This window comes from Typha angustifolia, chromosome 8 (assembly GCF_048772165.1).
Source record: "Typha angustifolia cultivar Huaian chromosome 8, ASM4877216v1, whole genome shotgun sequence".
In the NCBI taxonomy this organism is placed as follows: domain Eukaryota; kingdom Viridiplantae; phylum Streptophyta; class Magnoliopsida; order Poales; family Typhaceae; genus Typha; species Typha angustifolia.
This window is the reverse complement of record NC_133246.1, coordinates 2756151-2779733: the sequence shown is the minus strand read 5'-3', so window position 1 is coordinate 2779733 and position 23583 is coordinate 2756151. Positions and strand designations below refer to the sequence as shown.

Below are 23583 nucleotides of genomic sequence, written 5' to 3'. Positions count from 1 at the left end.
TGGTAATTGTTGCAATTAACGATGACATGTAGTTAATAAAAATGTGGAAGGCGTTGTTCTCTCTTTGTTCTCTACTGACTATTTACTGTGGGTATAGTTTTGAAATATAGGGTTAAGAAAGAGTTAATTTTGTAGAAGTTTTATCACTTTATCTTGTTTGGACGAAGAATATCTAGTGGGAAGTAAGTTCTTCGTTATCCTAAAATTATCCGGCTTCTTTTACTTCACTCCTCATTCTAAAGAAGATAACGACATTTTTCACCTTATACACACTACATGCAATCATAATCACAAATATTACTCACTTTTAATAAAATATTTTAATCCATAATAACAAAATAAGTCATAATTACTTACTAAAAGAAACTTACATTACTGAGAAAATGAAACAAGCCAAAATTAGAAAAACTCACTTACTACTCCACTTTTTGATCCAGATATTATAAAGTGGTATACTTTTAAAAAGTTGGAATATTTATTGATCCAAATATTATAGAAATATACAGTTGGAAAATAAACATCCTAATGTTTAGCATAATGATGATAACTTATTCTACAGACATCAATAGTATTTAATACACAGACAGAGAAATTCAGAAGTCTTGTTATGGCAATTAACTTCTGAATAATCAGTAATCAGTATTAAAGAGAAGAAGACTTTACCTGGTAGGCATTATCGGGCAACTAATTAGGTTATTGTCATCTGTTCACATTCAATATTCATAATAACAGAAAAGAGCTCTTAATATGCAAATCTGGCAAAGCAACAAAGCTGCAAACAGTCAGGACCAAATACAATATAATATGAAACAATTTTGCGAGAGACAAAATAATTGGATATTACCATGGAAAAGTGCTTTACTTTGTCTGAAATTCATTTCGCTATGTTCAAGTTTGTACCTGGTGCTACAAATAATCTCCAATGCAACTTGCACCATTTTATATTCTTGGATATAATGAGCTTTTCAACTTCTACAATACATATTTGATGGTCGGAAAGAACTACTGGGTTTCTTATGTGATGCTTGAGTTTTCTGTATACTCTCCACCTGGCGTGTGCATAGAAAACAGCAACAAAGAAAAAAGAGAGAACAAGAGAAACATGTGTGACAATTTAGAGTTAAATACTGAAGAACTCATTCAAATGCGAGTCTCTGGGTCCCAACCAGAGATGCATATTGACCCTTCTTAGCCAACAGCTCAAAGTGCGTGCCCAACTCTTTAATTTTCCCATCTGAGCATAAAGCAATTTGATGTGCATTTTGCACAGTGCTTAATCTATGGGCAATCACCAAAGAGGTCCTTCCCTTCATTAAATGATCAAGAGCCTCCTGTACCAGGCGCTCACTAGTTGCATCCAGAGCACTGGTGGCCTGCACCAGAAAGTCTCAAGAATGATTTAGAGCCAGACATTTCATCATAGACTCAGGAGCCACAAAAAGATATTGTACCAAGGAGAATGATTTACCTCATCAAGTATTAGAATGGGGGCGTTCTTAAGAAGAGCTCGTGCAATAGCGATCCTCTGAAACACAGGAGAATTCGTTCATAAAATCGCAAAATTAAGTAGCATGCAACTTAAGATGAATACCTGTCTCTGCCCACCACTTAGGAGGCCTCCACGCTCACCAACTAGTGTGTCATAGCCCTAATGGAAAATTAGCAGATTTATATCAGAGACAGCAGCAGTGGGTAGCATAGCATGCTGGAAGAGAATAGAAGGAGCATGCACAGGCAATCATGACCTGGGGAAGAGAGATTATAAATTCATGAGCATTGGCAGCTTTAGCTGCCTTTATTATGTCATCTTTAGAGACATCCTCATCTGGAAGACCATATGCAATATTTTCTCCTACAGACACAGAGAAAAGGACTGGATCCTGCGATGTTGATTAGTCAGATAATGTACAAGGGAAGAATTGAAAGTTTGAAACATCTTAAAAGGAAAAATGCATCAACTGTAAGAATAGCAGAGAGTGATTAGGCTAAAATTTGCCTAGCCAATGCTCTCTGATGTCCTATCTGCTGGACAAGGTATCCTATGATATTTACTCTAAAAATGTTATAGAAACTCCATATGTCAGAGAATATTTGAAATCCTCAACTTTTGTCAATCATCTGACTTGCACCGCATTGAATTCTGTAAAGATGATTGCTGAAATACAATAGCACAAGCTACCAGTCCATATTGTTCAACTTCAGCAAGAAGCCAAAAAAAAAAGACAAGTTAATGTACAAGGTAATGTATAGTAGTAGTTCTCAGTTGGGACAGTGTTGAAAGATCAAGAGACAGAAAACAATAAAGAAATTCAGAGGCAGGTCACAAATATAAATATATAATTCAACAATCACTACTTCATAGGTTAAACATGAAGTCCTTTAATTGTTGCAAACAAACTTCCTTCATCAGGTCATACTGAAGAGTTCAGGATACTAATGTATTTGAGAAGTGCTCCCTTTTCCTTCTCTTCACCACCATCAATTTGTTAGTGGAAATTGAGAAATTCTATGCATATTAACCCTAGTGTCTGAGACTCTCTTTCACTTGTATCTACACCTACACCCATTTAATCATGATGAAGATTACTTACTTGAGCTAGCAAAAACCTCAACTTAAAGAAAGTATCAAACTTGATGTTTGCTGCTCTAGATGAAGGAACTCCTCCCCAAACACGCACAACCAAAGTATTTAGTTGCATGTAAAGACATCATCATGTGCACAAATTATGTTGATAAAAACATATACTCATTATTACATGCAAATTACCTGATTTACTAAGGATACAACACGAGACCATTCTCTTTTATCAAATGTTCTTACATCTTCCCCTGCTATAGTAATACGACCTGTGGTTGGCTGCAGATAGAAGAACAACAATCATACTTTCCCCCCTTTTATAAGACAAAAGGTGGTTCAGAATTCCAACATGGAATTTTTTTTTTTACCTCATAGAACCGTGCCAGAAGTTGTACCACTGTACTTTTTCCAGCACCACTAGGTCCTACTAATGCTGTTACTTTTCCACATTCAAGTGTCAGATTCAGACCATTTAAGACTGCCACATCAGACCTCAATGGATAAGAGAAGTACACGTCTGTCAATTCAGAGGAAACTTAAGTTGGAAACACATTGAAGTAATGCAAAGGAATGAGAAGAGGATGAAATCTTATCCGCTTTTTCACAAAAAAAAAAATCTCTTTTATCAATAAATGATAACGATTGTTACGAGAGACCTAGCATCTCATGTTTGAAAAGGAGAGGATGAAAACCCCTTAACAAAAAGGATAGATGAGAACTCCTTATCAGACTTAAATGACTTTCCAACCTATATCAACCTTTCTCATATAGTTGACATGTCTAGTTTGAGTGTTTTGACTTTTGAAGTGGTATGAAGTTTCGGTTTCAGTTTAGACCATTTGAAAAAAAAAAATGAATACAGCTGAAATAGAATGATTTTAGCATATTGCGGTCCAAAATAAATATGGAAACTAGAAATCTTGATAGTTTCAGCCTTGACCAATGAGTTTTGGCTTTAACTTTCATTAAATTTCAGCTAATAGTGTTCCTCCTGGGTGAAACTTCAGAGTTCAAAACATAATATCCATGTCGGTCTTCATGCTCCTATATCAACCTTTCTCATACAGTTGCAATACATGTCATTCTATTCACAATATTATCAATCCTCATAGTCTTAGATTCATCAAAATTTTGGTAAAAAGTTAAAAATAGAACATTATTAGACTATTCATAGTGTTAGCTCGTAATAACTTGAAAATTAAACCAAATCTTCCTAGAGAATAGACCATCCCCATTTGCATAACTAGAAACAGAGAACTAATCTTAGGATAGAATGGTCTTAGCCCTTTAAATTGTGAAATTGTTAGCCCTTTAATCAAGTTATAAATCCAAATCTCCCATAAAACTAAATTAGATGCAAGTGAAATCATCTATGTAGGAAACAAAACAAGGAATGGAGAAGCTCTTGCCCAAGCACCTTGAAGATCAAAATTACCTTCAAATGAAATGTCACCTGACCAAGCTAAACTACAACCATTGCTGCCTGATCTCAGCGCTGACATGTAATGCATCTTCACAGTTTGGATTTTCTCAGAATAATCATCTTTGTAAAGCAGTCCAAGGTTGGAATGCTCTAACTCTTTCTTTTGCAGTTCTTTCTCTAAGCCATGGGCCAGTGATTCATCAATTTCTGCTGCTGATAAAATAGAATTAATTCGCTCTATAGCAGCAAAAGTCCCACGAAGATCACCAAGAGTATTCACACCTCCTTGAACCTGTAAAGCTAGTGGCATTATTTTGGATGAAGTTATTCCAAGAAGGACATCTTATGCAGTAGACAGATGACCATTTTACCTCTATCTCAAAACAAATAAGATGAGAAGTTACTCACAGCAAATGTTAATGTGAAAGTATAACCAATGAAAGAAGTCATGGTTCCGACAGACAACTCACCCTGCAACAAGCACATTGTGACATAAAGATCCCAAAGAGAGATGCAAACACCAAAGTCATAATCATACAATTAGTTTCAAACAGAATAACCGGGAACACAAGTTATGTGCTGCTTTATGACCAAAACAAAGTATAACGTCTATTAGATAATATACCTTGTATCACACCACGTGTTGGATCAATATATGTGTGTGTGCATTTACATGTTAGAGCAGTTTTAAACAAGATGATAGGCCAAATTCTTTGCTGGTAGAAAGTTAGAAATTATGCCAACTAGAAAAGGATATAACCAGGAATAATTTCACCAGAAATTGAAGTCTCACCGCCTTGACTTTGCTTCCACCAAGACAATAAAGTGCCAGCAGTGAAATGTAAACTGCCACTCTAGTCAACGATTCATTTGCAGATTTCAGTGTCCCAAGTCTAATGCCACTTTGCTGGTAAGCATTTACCTACCAAAGTAAACAAACTCAGCACCTAAAAAGGATGTCCTGCCAGATGGAGACAACATCACTATAGCAATTAGTTGTATCTAACTAGCAAAGAATGTTTTTCAGCAGTTCATTCCCAAATTAAGTAAATGAGGCAATTAATCAACCACTACTAGTTGTGAAAATTTAATTTACATATCCAGTGTCTAAGCTAGAGCAGAATGGACAGAAAGGATTCCTTTTAGTTGAACTTGGATTTAATGAGGATAAGATGCTTCAAGGTTATTGTTATATCCACTTCTTACTAAAAGTTTTTCCATTTTCAACTGCTACATAATCAACAACATAAAAATGGAAAAGTCTTACCAAAGCATCGAAGACAGAAATTTGTCGCTTTTCACCACCAAATGACCTAACCTACATCAAAGAAAAAGAAAATATCCAAATCAACATCCAGATACCATAATTGCTGAACATAAAACTAAAGAATTCGAAGTCAGATCTTCAAGTAGTAATGCATACTAATAGGACTGTTCTTATGGATCAAGAAGGAATTACAAAATAAATAAGAGAGAGAATATACTTAAAAAAAAAGTAATTTACTTACAGTACGGATGGCAGAAAATGTTTCTGTTGCGCAGTCTGATATAGTTGCTTGGACCATACCATAAGATTTGAAAATAGGAAAAGTTGACCGCTTAAATATAGCTGTTGGTTCCAAAAATGAAAAGTTAGTGACATTGCATTTGTTAGACAAGGTATGTCCCATAAATACAGTCAACACTACTTGGACACGGTACTATATTTGGAAAGAAGATACGTCAGAAGTATTCTTTCTTCATCAAACCAAGATTTAAGAAGAAAAAAAATCGACTTCACAATTAGTCCATATGAAATATCATATAAGATGGAGTAGAATGCACTCTGTACATCCAAAATAACATAATGCCATAAGTTGACTGAGTAGATATAAAGTGATGGCTGCTGCAAAATCAGTGACTACTACACATGGTAACTCTTAACATAGAAGAAAGAAGCAATGAACAGAAGATCAGAGAAAAATAAAGTAATTGTTTACTGTAGTACATGCCATCTTGTAGTTTGCTGCACAGTTTCCACTATTACCTAGTCAGACGAGTGAGCAAAGTTAGCAGACAAGAATTATTTTGTTCACCACTAGTATCACGTGTAATTCATCTTTAGTGTCTTTCATACTCTCTAATCGGTCAAGCCTTTAAATTGTCTTTTATAAATTTCAAGAAGTTCATTTTGTTGATCTCAAACGGCATATTGTGATCATCTACAAGTATATAGAACCATGATGAGCTGAGGTAACAGCTTATTCTTCAACCTTCCTCTGAAATCCTTGGAACTTCTCAAAATTTTCACAGCCGACTAAGGGAAAGCTGTCAGTAAATTTGGTTTAAGATATCTTACCATCATAATTATTAGAGCTATTATGTTATATTTTATTGGACTCAGCTCAAACTATGTTATATTTTATTGGACTCAGCTCAAACAGTCTCCTTTTCCCTTCACCGTCTCCATCGGGTTCTCTAGATATATTGTCTCGATTCAAGCTCTTCGAAGAGCAACTCTCTCATGGTCTCCTCCCTATGAGCAACTCCAACAGTAGCTGTCCACAAATTCCTGGTGAAGAAACCAGCTCTTCTCGTTGCAGCCTCCCCAAGCGACGTCACGCCCACAACCACGTCAGACATCGCTTCTTCCACAGCTCCAACAGCGTCGTCTTCTCTTGCAGCTGGCTCCACCGTGGGTTAATGAAGCTGCCTTCCTTGCTTCACTTTTGCTGAAGCCCATTGTTGCTAGAATCAAAGATAAGGAAGCCTTAAAGGCTTGCTCGTCAATTGTTCGACGAAAAGCCGCACTGACTCCACCAGCCAGCAAATCATGTTATACTCTTTCGACAGCCCACTAGTCTTAGCATTGAAGTCAAGGAAGCCTTGAAGGCTTGCTCTCCAAGTGTTTGACGAAAAGGCACACAGCAACATGCAATGTTTTCAGCGATGCCCACTAGATGTTTGACAAAAGTTCAATTTCAGCGAGTGCACACCTAGTGTTTGACGAAATTTCATTATGTCAAGCTCTCATTCTTTAACAGTTTTGTTTTCAGCAAATGCTCAAGTGTTCGACAAAATTCCAGTGTTGAGCCCTCAAGTTTTCAGCAGATTTGTCCAAATTTGGCATCTATTTGTGTGTCAAGGTTAGCAACATTGTTTATCAGGTGTTCGACGAAAGGCTCAAGTCAAAAAAATTTGAAACGCCCTCAAGGTAACAGATAAATTTTGTCCCTTCTAATGGCATCTTTTGTTCAAATCAGTCATGAGAGTCTCAATTTCACTAGTGCCTCCATTTCTGTCTCTGCTTTCTCTAGTATAATTAAATCCTAAATTTTTTATTTTGGCAACTCACATCATATGATTGGTGACTTCTATTTTCACTAGTCTCACTCCTATCCCCACTGTTCTTCCTCATGTTCACATTACTGATGCAACTCATTATCCAATCTCTCACATTGGTTACATTACTTTCACCAACTTCCTATTGGTCACCTTACTTTATCGAATGTTTGGCTTATTTTTGGTCTTATAACGAGTCTTATTTTTGTTGCTCAGCTTTCTAACTCTGGTAACACTGTGTCCATCTCTTCTACTTTTTGTGTTGTGTAGGATACATCAATAGGCCAAAGGATTGGGACCTATAATCTAATTCATAAGCTCTACTACCTAGACCAACTTCACCTTCCTCCACCTAGTCCGAGTGTTTGTCCCGTCACTCCTCTATCTTCTTCAGACCTGTGGTATCGATGTTTAAGTCATGTATCGAGTCAGCGTCTCAAGACCTTATCCAAGTCTGGATTCTTAGCGATAGTCATTTTTTCTATTTGTCTCCTTATATTAGCTGTAAGTTAGCAAAACACATGCCCCTCTCTTTTCCTCTTAGTGAGAATATCTCTGATTTCTTTTATGATCTTGTGCACTCTGACATTTGGAGTCCCGCTCCCCTTTTTTCTGGTTTTGGTTTTCTTTAGTATGTATGCTTTATTGATGATTTCTCTCGTTTCACCTAGATTTACCTCATACGTCAACGCTCTGAGGTATGTTAGATCTATCGTGATTTTCTTCTTTGGTTTATACTTAGTTCGATTAATCTATTAAGATCTTTCAATCTGACGGTGCATGGGAGTACCTTTCTTCTGAGTTTCGTTCTATTCATACTTCTATCAACACCCTATCTCAGCAGTCATGTCTTTAGACCCCTACTCATAATGGTGTTGCCGAACGAAAGCATAGTCATCTTCTTGTTCTTGAGACAACTTGTGATCTTCTCTTGGAGGCTTCTATTCCTCATTCTTATTAAGTCGAGACCCTTCTTACTACTCTCTATCTAATCAATCGAACTTCATCTTCAGTCTTTGATGGTGTGACCCCGTACGAGCGTCTTTATGGGACTCCTCCGGATGAACACAACAAATTATCCCCTCGAGCAACTAAATGCATCTTTCTAGGATATAATCTTGACAATTATGCTCGTTGTCTTAAGATATTATACCATGTCACTTTTTTGGAAGAGATACCCTTCTTCACTTCTGATACTTTAGCTCCCTCGGACTTATCCTTCTTGGATCTCCCTACACCTATCTTATCTTCCATCCCCTCGGATATCCCTAGCTCAGCCCCACTATCTCCCCTCCACCACTTGCTTGATATTCCTCTACCAATAGACACTCCCTTACTATCAGTTCCATCTGCCTCTCCAAATCGCTCTCTCACTGAGGTTCCAGCTCTTCCAGAGGAGTACCCCCCTCCCATGATGATCCTGTCATACTTCTACACTCGCAAACTACGTCCCCCTCCTACAACTGAGTCTCCCTCCACTAATAGTATCCCTCTGATCGTTCCATCCTCTACTGTGATGGCTCTTACACTCGCTCGTCGTTATCCAGAGCGTGAGTGTCACCCTCCTAACTGGTATAATTTTTTAATGTCTTCCGCTACATACTCTCCTCAGTTTTACACCTTTTTTACAGTCATCCACTCTACCCCTCAACCCAGGTCATATCATGAGGACGTCCAAGTTCTAGAGTGGCAGCAAGCTATGACATATGAGCCCCAAACCCTTCAGTAGATGCATACTTTGGATGTTGTCCCTTGCTCGTCTAACATCGTGCCTATCAGCTGCAAATAGATTTTCAAGGTCAAGTATCAGCCTAATGGACCCATTGCTAGATACAAAGCTTGTTTGGTTGCTCAAGACTTTACTCAGGAATATGGGATAGATTAAGAAGAGGCATTTGCTCATGTTGCTTCGATGACCTATGTTCGTACTATTCTTGTTGTTGCTTCCAGTTGCTAGTGGCCTTTTCATCAAATGGATATGAAGAATGTGTTTCCTCATGGTTTTCTTGATGAGGCGTATATGGATCCTCCACCTAGTTTCCCCTTCCCTCAGGTCACATTCGTATAAAAAGGAAAACTCTCCCGTCGAATCAAGTCTATCGAATCGATCCCACCATCGACTACGACGAGCTATCTATGGGCTCAAGCAAGTTCCTCGTGCCTGGTTTGATCAATTTCGTAGTGTTCTCACAGCCTACGAATTTCAGAAAAGCCTCCCTGATCCATCTATATTTCTGTGATCTTCTGCTCAAGGTCGATTCCCCATTCTTCTGTATGTTGATGATATAATTATCTCCAAAGATGACTCAATCGGGAGCATCTTCAGAGTCAGTTTAAGATAAAAGATCTCGGACATCTTCGGTGCTTTCTAAGTATTTAAATTGCTCAGTCATCCCATGGTCCTTTACTGTCCCAACAAAAGTATATTATAGACATTCTCAATCGTACTACTATCATTGACACTCGTCCCACTGCTACCCCAGTTGAGCTTCATGTAAAGCTTCAGCTCGATGACGGTTAGCTTCTTCCAGATCTAACTAGATATCGTCAACTAATTGAGATACTCATCTATCTAAATATTACTCTACCTGATATCTCTTATGCAGTTGGTCTTTTCACTCAGTTCATGCAGGCTTCTCGAACTACCCACTATGCTGCTCGTATGCATATTCTTCGATATCTTCGTGGCACCATCACTCGCTCTCTTTTCATGCTATCGATTTTTATCTTAGCTCTGCGAGCTTATTTTGATGCAGACTATACTAGTGACAAATTTGATTGAAAGTCAAGTACTGGCTTATGCATTTTACTAGAGGACTCCCTAATTTCCTAGTGCAACAAGAAGTAAAATACGATGTCTCTCTCCAGTACTGAGTTAAAGTATCGTGCTATGTGTGCGATGACTAAGAAGATTGTTTGGCTCTGTCGCCTCTTTAGTGATATGGGTGTTCCATTGCCCTTTCCAATTTCTCTTTATATTGACAATGATAGTACTAAAAAGCTCGCTGAAATTTCTATTTTTCATGAGACGAAGAAACACATTAAAGTCGATATGCATTACACTCGCCAAGAGTACCGAGCTAGTATCTATTCTCTTCATTGCCTCAGCATTGAAGAGCACGTTTTGATAATCTAGTTAGTAAACTCTTGGTTTATGATCCACCTTGAGTTTGAGAGGCATATTAGAGTTATTATGTCATATTTTATTTATTTATTTAAATATATGGTGAATTTGTATAAATAGGCCAAGTCCCTCTCTATTGTATCAAGCAATACCTTTTTCACCAAATTTTTTCCTCTTTTCCTCTCTTCTCTCCAAATCCAATCTAGGATTAGGTTTGTTTGTTTCAGTAATTAAACACTTGCTAGAGATTTCACAAGCAATGTACTAAAACTTAATGCTAAATATGATGCACATGTATTCCTGTCCATACCCAGAAGATTTACCGCTATATGTCATGTAAGTACTGGTGTAGAATGCCTTCCAACATTACCTACTAAAATGGACACAGATACCATCAGGAGACCCAGAACAGGAGCAAGCTGAGTGGATAGTGTGAAAAGTATGCAAATTGTACCGAGCACCTGCAGGAGAGGAAAAAGAACAGAACTAAAACTTAATGTGACAATAGAAAAAAATGCTTACTGTAGGAAAAGACATATAGTGGTTTCAAGGATGAGCCGGAAAAAGGAAAGGAAGAAAACCATTGAAAAAAAGATATCATATTTACAAGTAATAAACAACATGTAAGTCATTAAATGAGTTGATTAAGAAGAAAACCAGGAAGTTGAGAGCATGCATCTCATCCTTTAGAAAACATTGTGCTCATCAAATTGTTCGCAGTATCAAGCTTACACTCTCAGTAGTGTAAAGTAGCTTGCCTCAGATAGTGCCCTCAGTCCACGATCCCTTGAAATATTGTCACTGACAACCCCTTTCAAAGATCCCAAATCAGATGTCAACAAACCAGTCAATTCACCAACCTGTGCAAACATTAGAAAAAGTAACGTATCTTAGAAACAAGACAGTTGTAAGGTATCTGGTAGACTGGACGAGAAGATTGCAGCAGGGGTGCAATAGCTCTTCTTGATGAAGACAGATAGTATATAATATATTAATTGTAGGAATCTCATATTCTCATTTGAGTTAGATAACATATTCCATTACTTTGAATCTTGTATAGTTTTGATAAAGGGTCCCTACTCTTTTGCCTTTATAATTGACTCTAGATCACCACTTTCTTTTTCTATGTATGCTTTAAGATCTTTAAACCTCTAGGAAGTATGACTAAGTAGTACTGAGACTTTATTTAGGCCTTCCAATTCTGACAATATAGCCTTCTAATTCTGACAATATAGGCATCCATCTAATGATCATACTGCTCTCATTTATTTAACATTTTTATTCAAACAAACATTGGAATTAGACCAAAATTACTTAATGGAAAATCACAAAATCCTTGTCAATTTAACCTTTTGGTGAGTTGTGGTTTCCAGAATCACCTAGCAAATGTTGAAAAGATATTTATCATTTCCCGTTATATATGAGCATACCTTTTATCATTAAATACATTGAAATTCTGCAAATAAAAGAAATTCCTTTTTCTAATTTATCATAATCATGAATGGTATTCTATAGAATTACTTTTACTATCTTCCTTACGGTATACCCAAATGGATAAGAGCAAAATATCTCGTTATGGATCACTAACAGTTAAGATTTCAATTTTTTTACATGGTAAGTACCTGATAATTCAGCTACTATGTGTGCAAAACAAATCTCTCTTTTCCTTATTCAGTTGTGCAGAGTTTTGGCATTTTTGTCATTCTCATTGTTTACTATCTTGAACATTAAATTTAATTTTCCATTATTTTGACTTCAAATTTAACTAAAATTATATCCCAAATACCCAATGTTGGATTTTGTTATCAAAATCATTAGATTCTGATCTTCTCTGTTATTCAGTCTTGAGTTTATTCTCAACCAATACTTTATGAGAGTAAGACAACAATAATCAGTACATAGCATCATGAAAATTCTTACCTTGAGTATGCCTATTAGTTCCAACAATCAACCAAAAGCAGGAACTTAATACTGGTCCCTGGTGCAATCCCCACATGAAAGGGAAATCTCTTCTCTCCCCTATTTACATTTATTCCATCATACATGAACTTGAGTACACTAAACATGAAAAAGGTACAAATTGCATACTCTAAATGTTTATTCACTATCAAATTTAACATGTAAACTTGGTTAAATTGCAAAAGAAAACCAAAGACAATGCAGATGGTACAATACCTTATGACGATCAAAAAACTCCACCTGCAAAAGACAGAACACTGATCATTTGCCAATAATTCCACTACTGATGTTTCTCAACCCAAATAAAAAATTTCCTACATAATTGAAGAAACTAATCGGTGATAAGAAATAAATAAAAGTGAATAGCTATTAAGGAAGCACCAGGAAAATGTATTGGGTTAAAAATAATTTACCCCCCTATACTTATGCTCAAGATTATTCTTCCTTATATACTTCAAAAAGCCTCAAACTAATTTATATTTACGACTAAAGTGAGAAACATTAGTTTTTCTGTCAAAGTCAACCGGGCATGCCCAAATGATTAAAATATCCCATCGTGTTTGTTATGCAAAATATATCGAATTTTCAATCTAATTTTCGTTTAACCCATCTTCATCTTCTTTCTAGATGCAATCTAACTGCTAAACTATATAAAAACTCAAGTTTAATAATACTTACTATATAGTTGCACAATCTAGAAATCTCATGGGTGAAAAAATAAGAGACATGTGAGTATTCTTTGAAGAGAAAGAAAGTCTTATAAAAGAAGGGGAGGGCATTTTTGTCCATAAAATATTAGAAATAGAGAGAATTTAGCCTGTCATTCAATTTTAGAACTTATTTTAGGCGCACTCAATTAACTCGGATAGAAAAATTAACAGTCTTATTTTATTTGTAAGTACATAAACTATTTAAAAAAAATTTGAAGTGCGGTGAAATAAAGTAATTTTAGCTTTAAGTATAAAGGATAAAATAACCCTTTTCTTTTTCTTTTAGAAACAGTTGACTTAAACAAAATTGTTTCTCACAAATGTATAACATTACCAAAGAAAGTTAAACAAAAATTACACACATTTTTTTTTTAAAAATATCCAATCTCTTAAGCTTGTACGTGCATGACTACATAAACATGCATGACTATGTAAGACCCAACGATGGGCATGCCAGCAGCATACCGGCATGTGACACGAGGGTGCCATACGACACCCCTCCTAACAGCGATTCACTCGTAATTGACCTCGACATCGATCTTTCCGTCGTTCACGTGCCCAAGCTCCCCAGGGAAGACACCGCTCACATCCGATCTACAACTTAAGTTTTTATTCAACCCAACCCGACCCACCCGAGCCCTTCTTCCTCCTCAAACTAGGCATCCGCATCGGATGCGAGCAGCGTTTTTGTCGAGGAGCTTGAGCATGCGAACGATGGACAACGACGATGTCAAATAGTGAAGATGAGTAGTCTCCCTCCTCTTTTTCTCTCCCTCTCTTGCGGCATGACTAGCAAGTGCCGCGGCACATGCTGTGTTGTGTCGTTCCTGTAGCACGACCATCTTGACTCGGACCTACTATAACTCCTACTAGTATTTGAATGTAGGCCATCGCAGATAAACATGAGCAAAAATATTTGTTTATTGCCTATACTTCATATACATCCTCTGAAAAATAAAATTATTTGACAATAATCAATCTCTCCCATCCGAACATGGAACATCCTCACCATGAAAGTTAAATGTCGATCAGACTCAACCAGGCCCATTGAAAATTGTCTAAGGTACTGATAAGAAAACCTAATCCTTTAGGATCAGGTTTGGGTTATCTCCATATCTTATGGATTATGAATGTTGGCCTAACATGACCACTTGTCATCCCTAAGCATGCATGGAAGACATCAAGTGAAACAAGCTATGCTAATCTTGCAAAACCAAGTCATCAGATGTCAATAAGGCTCCAAGAATTCAGGAGTTGCACTTCTTAATTAGGGAGTAGAAAAATCCAAGATTCAATAAGTTTGACCACTTGGCATCCATAAGCATTCACATGCATGCAAGATTGCAACTGAAACAAGTTATATTTATCTTTCAAAACCAAGTTATATAGATGTCAATAAGGCTTCAAGCACTCAGGAGTTGCATTTCTTAATTCATGAAGCAGAAAAATCCAAGATGCCATAAGTCTGTGCGAAAGAAGGTCTGAACATGATTAAGGCTTCCAAGAAGTCTTTTTTATATTACAAACTGAAAGGAAAAGACTTGCTTATAGTTCCTGAAGAAGCTGTTTAAACATCATCTATAATTATTATATCATCCAAAAGCTTCTCTATACAAGTACCATAGTGGTGCAATTTGGCAAGTTCATACTAAGAGTACAGTAAAAGCAATGTACCTTCTGAATTAATATCCTTCTAAAAATCTGTCCCCGTAGGCTTTCCATTACCTTCTCCCAAATGATGGTCATGTTGATCACAAAAGTAATAGTGAAAATTGGTTCCAAGATGTACAAGGCAGCAATTTTGGAAAGAATTCTCCACAGGTTTTCAGAACCTCTTCCAATGAGTACTTCAAAAAATTTCCCTGTAACAAATTTACACTAATTGGAAATTCGAAAATGATGGCAATGAAAAGAAGATAATTATTAGACACTAGACAATAACTACTTAAGTATAAACTATAACGAGTAAAGGAGACCAAAAAAAAAGGGGCAAGAATTCCTAGTATACTACAATATCTAGCAAACCCTAACTTTGTCCGTGGATCTTGTACAATATAAAGACTTATTTTATTGATGTAGCAAACAAATTTATGGTCCATAAACTTTTAGAATGCCCATTCCAATTAAGTAAGTTTGCTGAGAAAAGAATATTGAGATGGAATATCGGAAAGAGCTAGGGGCCCAAAGCATCAAAAGAAAATACTCTTGTTCAAGAACCCAAAATAGTCAAAAATAAAAAATCACTAAACATTAGAAGTTGTATGTGCTCACAACCGTTAATATCCAAGAGAGGCATTAGTTCTTGGATAAGTCTTAAAAAGTTCACATATGCGTGCAATGCTAGCAAGCAAAACTGAGGTTTATATTCCAAAAAAAGAAAAATAACAAATTCATAGTTGAGAAGAACCAAAGATTTAACAGTTTACAAGATCCATTAATTCCTCATAAATAACAAATTCATACAAACCCTAATCCCAATTCCCAAAGAATCCATGAGCTCTACATAAGTATCTATAAAAGAAATTAATCGAGAATCTAGTCAGATAGAGAAATTGGGGAAGAGTACCTGAAAAGAGGGGCATGGACAGAGTACATGTAGTGCACACGAGAAGAGAGACTAACGACACGGCAAGCCGCAGCTTGTGGCGGGAAAGAAGAGACCAAATCACACCCCAACTAATGGGAACTGAATTCGAAGAGCTCAGCATGGTCGAGGCGTCGGATCCGCCGGCGGCCCCCTTGTCGACGGCGTCGGGATCGGCGGCCGGAGCCGTGACGTAGGCGGCGCGGGCATTCCGCCAACCTCGCCTCCGCCGCTTGCTGAGGGAAGTGAAGGGGGGGATCCGAGAAGACGAAGAAGAAGGGAGGTGAAAGCTTAGAGATTGGTGCTTGATGCAGTGGAAGGAGGACTGAGTTGACAGCTTGGGAATGGGGAAGAGGACGGAGGGTACGGGGGGGAATGTGAGAATGGTAGAAGAAGAAGCCATTGGGATTGGAAGATCGAGCTAGGGTTTTGAACTTCTTCGTCTTCCCAAAGATAAGGGTTCTTGAATTCCTCGAGATCTCTCTCTCTCTCTCTCTCTCTCTCTCTCTCTCTCTCACTCGCGCGCGCCTGATGAAACGATAACGGTCGAATTTTCTACGGATCGCGAGAGCCGTACATTTAGACGATAGATATCGGTGATTATCTCATTTCACACGCCACGTCGTGTGTAATAGTGTTTATCTTACATTTTACACCTTGCCTTATCGTTATTTTACTTCAATACATATATATTTTTCATTAAAATACCAAAAAGTACCCCCCCCCCCCGCCCTCTATCACCATTGCGGTCCCCCAAAATTTTAAAATTCACCCCAAGATCAATATTGCGAAGAGTGGCAATTGCTATCATCTGTCATAATCTATAGCTGATATCAAAAATTTTGGGGGGAATTTTAATAATTTGCCAGCCATTAGTTTCCCACTTCCCAATATATTATATTTTTATCTCTCTCTTCAATTTTTGATAAATAAATTAAACGATTGATGAACCGTCTCAATAAATAATTATAACAAAATTAAATTACTCATATATAACAAAATATCAACATCGAATCCATAATTTTTACCATGTTAGAACATTCTTTGATTGTAGGATAACCTCAATTGCAGTTCAATAATTGGAGAGGGAAAATTACCAGCAATAATTTTATAGAGAAAAAATAAATGATTTCAAGGAAACATGTGCTTTTGGTGTTTGTGGTGTGATTTATGAAGTAAGGCCGGTACGTTCTATTAATAAAATCTAGATCAGATAACAACTCATGGTTCGTGTGCATAAATGTCATATTAATAAAAATAAATGTCTATAGTTGTTGCACTCCAGTTGGATATAATTTAAGGATAGATACTGGAAGTGGTCGCAGGGAGTTCCAAACGAATTAATATATTGGAGGAGACGTTGTGATATCTGAGTCAAATCTTTAATGAATTCTTCGAGTACAGCTTGTGCTTGACCTCCTAATTAATGGCTGAAGAATTTTTTTCAGAACTGTGTAACTAATATAGCAATGCAGATTGAGATTTCTTGTAGTGCTGATAACTAACTGTGCATGAAAATTAACAGAATATCAGACTTCATGCATCAACAAACAACTCAGTAGTGAAAAAAATATTCATCTGTATGGTTGATTGCAAGATAGAAAAAAGGTCCTCATTTGATTAGCTATAAGGCTGAGATGGGTTACAAGGAAGTTGATAGTCTTTTGTTATGTCTAAAGGCCTTGATAATAGAACTTCCATATCAAACAAAATTTATCCTCATTTTCCTGAGTCGCCACAATGCCATTCAGAGAGCTAACTTAACCAATCCAATCAGACTGGTGATTGATGAGCATATATGCCCATTAGCCTTGATAGTTTAAAAGAAGAACCTATGCATCTACTTCTTTCTTCAGCAGCAGAACTTATGCAGAGTTCTATTTTCTCTCACTTCAGAGGAAGGATTGCATGAGAGCTGCATCTGGCCAACAACTGAAGGAGAATGCCTGTACTTATCTGTGGTGCCTCTTCCACTGCTGTAGTCCTCTTTTTTTTTTGTAGAAACTGTAGACCCACTTAGACGAATTCTCAGTTTTCCATGCATTGGCAGAAAGAATATCTTCTGGCTCTTTCATGGAGAATTTAAATAATTCTCTAATGCCTTTCTTTCTTTCCACTTTTACGAATGACATGCGGGTGAGCAGGTGAAGGAGGGACTTCCAAATGTTGGTGTTCTCTAAGAGACTAATAGTTGTGCTCTCTGAATTCTGTGTTGACTTTCAGAAATCGTTCAAAAGAGATTTGTGGGGGAGTCTACTGACTCTATTCCCTTCGATGATTGAAGGATTGATAACAGTTGCAGTCTACTGACTCTATTCTTTGAGTGATGAGCTTCTCATAGATATTGATCTCATGATGATTGAAGGATTTGCCATTCTCTCCTATGGGGACAGTCCAGACTCTGGATTATGGATGTTATATAACTTTAATGAATCCCAGAGCCTTACCTAATCCGGTGACCCAAGGGATTAAATTGGATTAATCAGCATTCAGCTTGCATGTGAATAATATTTATTGCGAGGCAAAGAAATAAATTATTGTTAATATGAAACAGTGTTGGATGTTCTTCTGGCATGATACTCACAAAAGAGTTCCAATACTCTCTCTGTGGAAGAATGTAATAGTAGCTAGAAAGCCATGTCCAGTTTCAATTTCTGGATATTTGCTGCTTGGATTTGCATTTGCAACAAATTAGATCTTATAATTCTATGGAATTATACCAGTGGATTTGAAGGTTACGAGCCCCAGAAAGTCAAACATATAATGCTTCATTCTCAAGCATCCATCGACTTTTTAAGTACTGAATGCTTGCAAAGTTGCATGGCCTCAATATAACAAACCAAAAAAGGTTTCTTGGAAGCTGGGACAACAATTATTCCTTGTGGCTCTCAGGACTGCAATTATATAGTTCTGGTATGACACCAGGATAAGCTTTAACTGCAGTGTGATAATTCGAGAGGAAAATGAATGCACAGGCGATGATATTGACGTTACTTCCTGGTGTGACTCTCCTCCATCCACCACCCTAACTTCAACCACAATTACCACCACCTCCTAATTCTTATCCCATCTCTCTTCTTTCTTCCTTTCTTTCTTTTTTTTCCTTCCCATTTTTTATCAACTCAAAAGAATAATTTTTAATTTCTACACGTTCAAATTCGTACAGTTTTATTTTCTCTTTCTTCTAGTTTATCAAACAGGCCCTCGGTAATTGGTAGCTCGCATCCCACTCAATATATTTCATTGAATTAAAAAGCTAGAATGCATAACTTAAAATCATGAAAATATAAGGTGTGAAATGTAAATTTCCCCCGATTCTTCTTATAAAATACAGAGCACGAAGCAACGGACCTCTCTGTTCTTCCACTCCCCCTCTTCTCTCTGCTCCTCACTGCCTCTTTTGTTAACTTTCTCCTTAATTTGCCCTCTTTTTTATTGCTGCGGACGAGCGGTAAGCGCAAATGGGTCGCGCGGCGAGGTGGCTCCGGAGGTTTCTCGGCATCAAGAAGCCGGACTCGAGCTCGAAATCGAACTCGAACTCGAACGGCGGTTCTGCTTCAGATTCGAATTTAAAGAAGGAGAAGAAGAAGAGGTGGGGTTTTGCGACATTCTTCAAGGAGAAGGAGAAGGAGAAGGGCAAGCTGGAGGAGAGGAAAGGGTCGTACAGGGACGTCCCGTCGCGTGGGATGGTGTATGCGGCCGGGGTCGACCAGAGCAAGCGGGCGATCGCGGCGGCTGCCAAAGCCGCAGCCGAGCGGGAGGACAGAGCGGCAGTTAGGATACAGGCCGCATTCCGCGGATATCTGGTAATTAATCCATTATTCTTCAATTATAGCCAAAAAATTGGAATTTAATTCCCAAGAATTTTGCAAATTTAAGTTTTAAACAAAAATTTAAGCCCAAAGTTTGATCTTGGAGCCAAAAGTTACTTGGGCTTGCACTTCATATCTCTCTTCGTTTGGTTTTTAATTTACTTGTAAAGGCCAGGAGAGCACTTAAGGCTCTGAGAGGCCTCGTAAAGCTTCAAGCATTGGCGAGAGGCAACATTGTAAGGAAGCAAGCCGCCGAGACTCTCCGATGCATGGAGGCCCTCGTGAGAGTCCAATCCAAGGCTCGAGTTTTCCGAGCTCTACGCTCGGCGAGTACGAGATCCAATATCCTCTCCGCCGCCGCCGCCGCTCGCCAAGTATGCCAAATGATTAAACAGCTTAAGCTTTCAAAAAGTACTTGTATTTATTAACTCATATTTAATACTTTTATTTGCAGAGGAATTCTCTTGATCAATGGTGGATGGATGATGAGAAGAATGTCAAGATCCTTGAAGTAGACCCAGGAAAGCCAGAGTTCATAAACTCTACGATGAGAAGCAAACACTTGCACTCTCCCTTCTCCAGTACTCTCTTAAACTCGCCTTCCTTGAGGAGGAGGAGGAGTCCCTTAATCTCGCCTTCTGAGAGCGCGTGTTTCGGCTTTTACTTCGACCACCCGAGTTACATGGCGGATACGGAGTCGTCGAGGGCGAGGCTCCGGTCGCAGAGCGCACCGAGACTGCGGTCGGAGTCGGAGAAGTCGAGCTCGTCGAAGAGGTTATCTTCCTTGCACGATAGGTTTGGCTACCGTGGGGTACTACTACTCTAAACGACATTAATTGCATGCCAGTCCCAGTAACATCAAACGTACGGCAAAAAGGGGATTCGAATCCGAATAAAAGAAATCGATGTGTCTTCACCTGTGAAAGGAAATAAGATTTCTTCTTCTGGTCCTTTGCATTCAGAACTTTTTAGCTTCTATTTAACGCGTGAAGAGTGAAAGGTATCAGCTGACTCAGCTCGTGATGGTCTATTAGAGAACCTGGAATTTGGAACCTGGCATCATGTCGTGTCGTTACGTAACAACTTCCCAACGACTATGCGCTTGTGATAGTATCTATGTCGATCGAGATTGTAGATTAACTACTGCAGATTTATCTTATATTTAAACCTTTACCAAACCATAAACAACATTTCCTTCTTCTCACTCCAAACAAACTTATTCTTGCTAGTCAAAGTTACAACTTATTCCACTCACTAATATATATCCAAGCAATCCAGTAGACGGGGGTGGATGTCTTCATAGGCCATAGCCGAAGGTGAAGTCAAGGAATGCTGCATCACATGTGAAATAATCCCAACGTTAGAAACATCGCCCAAAAGTTCAAAGTTTGAACGTTAAAACCACTAGTATATCAGTCAAGAGATTATTATTAACAGGAAAAAAAAAAGAAAATTTTTACTTAAGGCAATCCGTGTTAGGGTCGATAGTAAACCCTAATGAGATCCCGCATAGGCCAGGTATGCGGGCGATGGTGGTGGCATTAGGGTTGTAAGTTGTGATAAGCCCCATAAGACAGCTACACGTCGACCTTCGATTGTCGGTAGAGTCAGCGGCGATGTTAAAGAGACTGGCAACCCCATCGCAGCACGGCGTGCCGAGCACCGGTTCCGGCGAACCATAAGTGATGAAGCTAGAACAGCTTGATATAAGAGATGTTACTGTACTGCACTCCACTGACCCAGTTACCCTTGTAGCATAACATGTGAGCATGAGAACCCCAGTCATCCACCAAAACCTAATACTATTAGCACCCATATCTCCTATTGTGTTGGTGTGTTGGTATTATGGGTCTTAAATGCTTAAAGTTGTGAGCCCAGCATTAGCATTTGGTGTGTCACATTGGATGCATGGTGGCTCATGTCTGAAGGATGAGTTAGCTGCCACCATTTTGATTCCCTTATTAAGCTCTACTATTGGAATTAGAGGGCTAATGTTGAAATTATCAGTAAGTGGCTTATATGTGACCCCTAAAATACCACATAGACAGATGTTAGATAATAGAAAAATTATCTAATATTATATTAAAAAAAACTTTGTATCTAATAAGTATATTTCAATTTGACATATTATTTAGTTAAATATAATAAAATAGTAACAGTTTCGTATTAATCTATCTCACAAAAGAATAAAAGGGTATTATATCATATTAAGTTACTAATTAATTCAAAAGCTCAAGATTTTAGGTGATAGAACAAGAATGTATATTACTTGGGCTAGAATTTATCTCTACTATTCCAAACTCGGTCCAAATTATTCCAATCCGGTGGATCAAATACACAACGAGCCCATCTTCTTACTCGGCCCTGCCATTTGGGTCCATAGACCAAAGATCATAGGCTTTGGGTATTTCTTGGGGAGGGGAATATAAAATAAACTATGACGATGTGTAGGGTGTAAAATGAAAAAGACAATTTGGCTAAACATCTTTTTTATGAAAAAGAATAGTCTTCAATGTGATGAATTAATTGTGGAATAAAGGAAGAAATCTGCCACTGCTTGCGAATCATAAATACTGTCCCTAAATAATTCATGGCATTAATGACTATAGTTGGCTTAGATCTATCAATATTTAACTTAGGTTACAACAATTCTTTCTCTCTTTAAAATGATCTCCTTTTTACTAACCTACGCCATGATTTATATTTGAGAAATCACACTAAGCTTCTTTTTTTTTAAAGGAAATTGATAATAAATCTTTTTCTTAAATATACCATTCGATACGAATCATTAAGTATATTATTATTTATTCTTCGGAACAAAGGTAGTAGCAACTAAGAATGTCAATTAGTATTCTTTTCTTTGTCTCTCGTCACGATCACTCTTTTATTAAATATTCTTTTTGCACTAATCATGTGTTTTTTTTTTTTTTTACGAAAGTCCGTAGATAGATGTTTTATTATGCCTAAAATAGTAGTTACAATTTGATAAGCAAATGAAAAGGAGTAGTATAAAATCTTGGAACAAGTCTCGCTCTTAGTAGAAAGATAGATCGAACGATATAAAGACTAAAAGTATCAATTTTGTAACAATATAAGTACTTATACAAAGAAAATTATATGAGGGGATAGTGCATAGATCCTATAATGCTTTTAGATGCCATCGTGCAAATAAGAAGAATTACAAGAGACTTGGACTCAAAGTGCTTCTCATCAAAGGGTTACTGTCCTATGACTCGTCCAATCTAAAATAGACCCAACACGCATACAAACCAGCCAACTCAACAACACCGGCCAAACAAGTCATCAAATCATACTTAGGTAACTAAGAAACCTAAGTCAGCATCTACACAAATAGCTAAGTGCAGCTACAAGTGGACTATTACCAGGTGGTGGGGGCAACTGACCTTTGATAGCCATGATAGCTTCCCCACAAAGTAGCAACCGTAGCACTAGAGATCCAACAATGGGGTAGGCGGCCAAGGAAGGCAGCGATGGTGGAAGGAGGAGAACAATGGTTGCTACCAGGATTTCTAACTCATTGGAGAGGCTAACGTTCACCACGGCATAAGGAGCTGACGATGGAGAGTGAGGTCGGAGGAAGCAGAGCTGGAATGAGTGAATATGGGTCCAATCATTGCTAGAGATAATGACCAGAGAGAGGTGGCTGATTTGGAGGTTACACCACTGAGAAGAAGGAGAAGAATTTCAAAGGAGGAAGCAGAGAAGAGGCAAAGGAAGATGCTGACAAAGAATGAAGGATGAAGCAATGATTCTAACCGAGTTGGAGGCGAAAGAGGACTGAAGTCATAGGAGAAAGCAATGACGAGGCTTGGCCTAGGCGGCTCGCCTCCACTACCCACGCACCCAGCTGCACCAGGGCTGACCAACCTTGAGACCGACTGAGGGAATGGAGAAGAGAAGGGGAAAAGCCCTATGGGGAGAAGAAGAATCCCCTCCCCTCCTCTAACACCCGGCTAGAGGTGGGTAGGGGAGTGAAGGCCAACAAGAAAATCCCCTCTCTCAAAGGGAAGAAGGTGGCGGCCGAACCCTAGCAGAGAGCTAGGGCTGGCGC

The 23583-nt window shown here is 38.0% G+C and overlaps 3 protein-coding genes across 4 annotated transcripts; 1 reads left to right on the top strand and 2 right to left on the bottom strand.

Annotated features, from left to right (window-relative positions):
- Positions 1 to 736: 736 nt before the first annotated feature.
- Positions 737 to 16229, bottom strand: LOC140766261 (ABC transporter B family member 28-like). Of its 2 annotated transcripts, XR_012105309.1 has the most exons (17): positions 15682 to 16229; positions 14790 to 14977; positions 12622 to 12645; positions 11205 to 11306; positions 10817 to 10907; positions 5510 to 5610; positions 5269 to 5319; positions 4795 to 4923; positions 4410 to 4472; positions 4014 to 4293; positions 2947 to 3095; positions 2768 to 2857; positions 1746 to 1880; positions 1592 to 1648; positions 1469 to 1525; positions 845 to 1373; positions 737 to 755 (listed from the first exon to the last, which is right to left on the bottom strand). XR_012105309.1 is itself a non-coding variant. In XM_073105756.1 (16 exons), exons 1-16 carry the CDS (start codon positions 16100 to 16102, stop codon positions 1137 to 1139), a joined length of 2175 nt encoding a protein of 724 aa, XP_072961857.1. In that variant the 5' UTR covers positions 16103 to 16229; the 3' UTR covers positions 799 to 1136. The 2 variants fall into 2 exon arrangements, 1 of the variants encoding a protein (XP_072961857.1); XM_073105756.1 differs by lacking the exon at positions 737 to 755 and having other exon boundaries at positions 799 to 1373.
- A 2845-nt stretch (positions 16230 to 19074) lies between these two features.
- LOC140765647 (protein IQ-DOMAIN 23-like) lies at positions 19075 to 20605 on the top strand. The gene is made up of 3 exons (XM_073104826.1): positions 19075 to 19505; positions 19682 to 19885; positions 19966 to 20605. The coding sequence occupies exons 1-3, from the start codon at positions 19161 to 19163 to the stop codon at positions 20335 to 20337; spliced, it is 921 nt and encodes a 306-aa protein (XP_072960927.1). The 5' UTR covers positions 19075 to 19160; the 3' UTR covers positions 20338 to 20605.
- A 121-nt stretch (positions 20606 to 20726) lies between these two features.
- LOC140764463 (putative non-specific lipid-transfer protein 14) lies at positions 20727 to 21327 on the bottom strand. The gene is made up of 2 exons (XM_073103043.1): positions 20972 to 21327; positions 20727 to 20843 (listed from the first exon to the last, which is right to left on the bottom strand). Exons 1-2 carry the CDS (start codon positions 21325 to 21327, stop codon positions 20834 to 20836), a joined length of 366 nt encoding a protein of 121 aa, XP_072959144.1. The 3' UTR covers positions 20727 to 20833.
- Positions 21328 to 23583: the final 2256 nt, after the last annotated feature.

Bases quoted from the DNA above. Each gene is read 5' to 3' on its own strand.
- LOC140765647 (XM_073104826.1), top strand. From the start codon at position 19,161: ATGGGTCGCGCGGCGAGGTGGCTCCGGAGGTTTCTCGGCATCAAGAAG. The intron at 19,506-19,681 runs GTAATTAATCCA...TTACTTGTAAAG, and splicing joins CCGCATTCCGCGGATATCTG to GCCAGGAGAGCACTTAAGGC. The intron at 19,886-19,965 runs GTATGCCAAATG...TTTTATTTGCAG, and splicing joins CCGCCGCCGCCGCTCGCCAA to AGGAATTCTCTTGATCAATG.
- LOC140766261 (XM_073105756.1), bottom strand. From the start codon at position 16,102: ATGGCTTCTTCTTCTACCATTCTCACATTCCCCCCCGTACCCTCCGTC. The intron at 4,924-5,268 runs GTAAGACTTTTC...TTACTTTGGTAG, and splicing joins TTTCTGTCTTCGATGCTTTG to GTAAATGCTTACCAGCAAAG. The intron at 1,374-1,468 runs GTAAATCATTCT...TTTCTGGTGCAG, and splicing joins CCATTCTAATACTTGATGAG to GCCACCAGTGCTCTGGATGC.
- LOC140764463 (XM_073103043.1), bottom strand. From the start codon at position 21,327: ATGGGTGCTAATAGTATTAGGTTTTGGTGGATGACTGGGGTTCTCATG.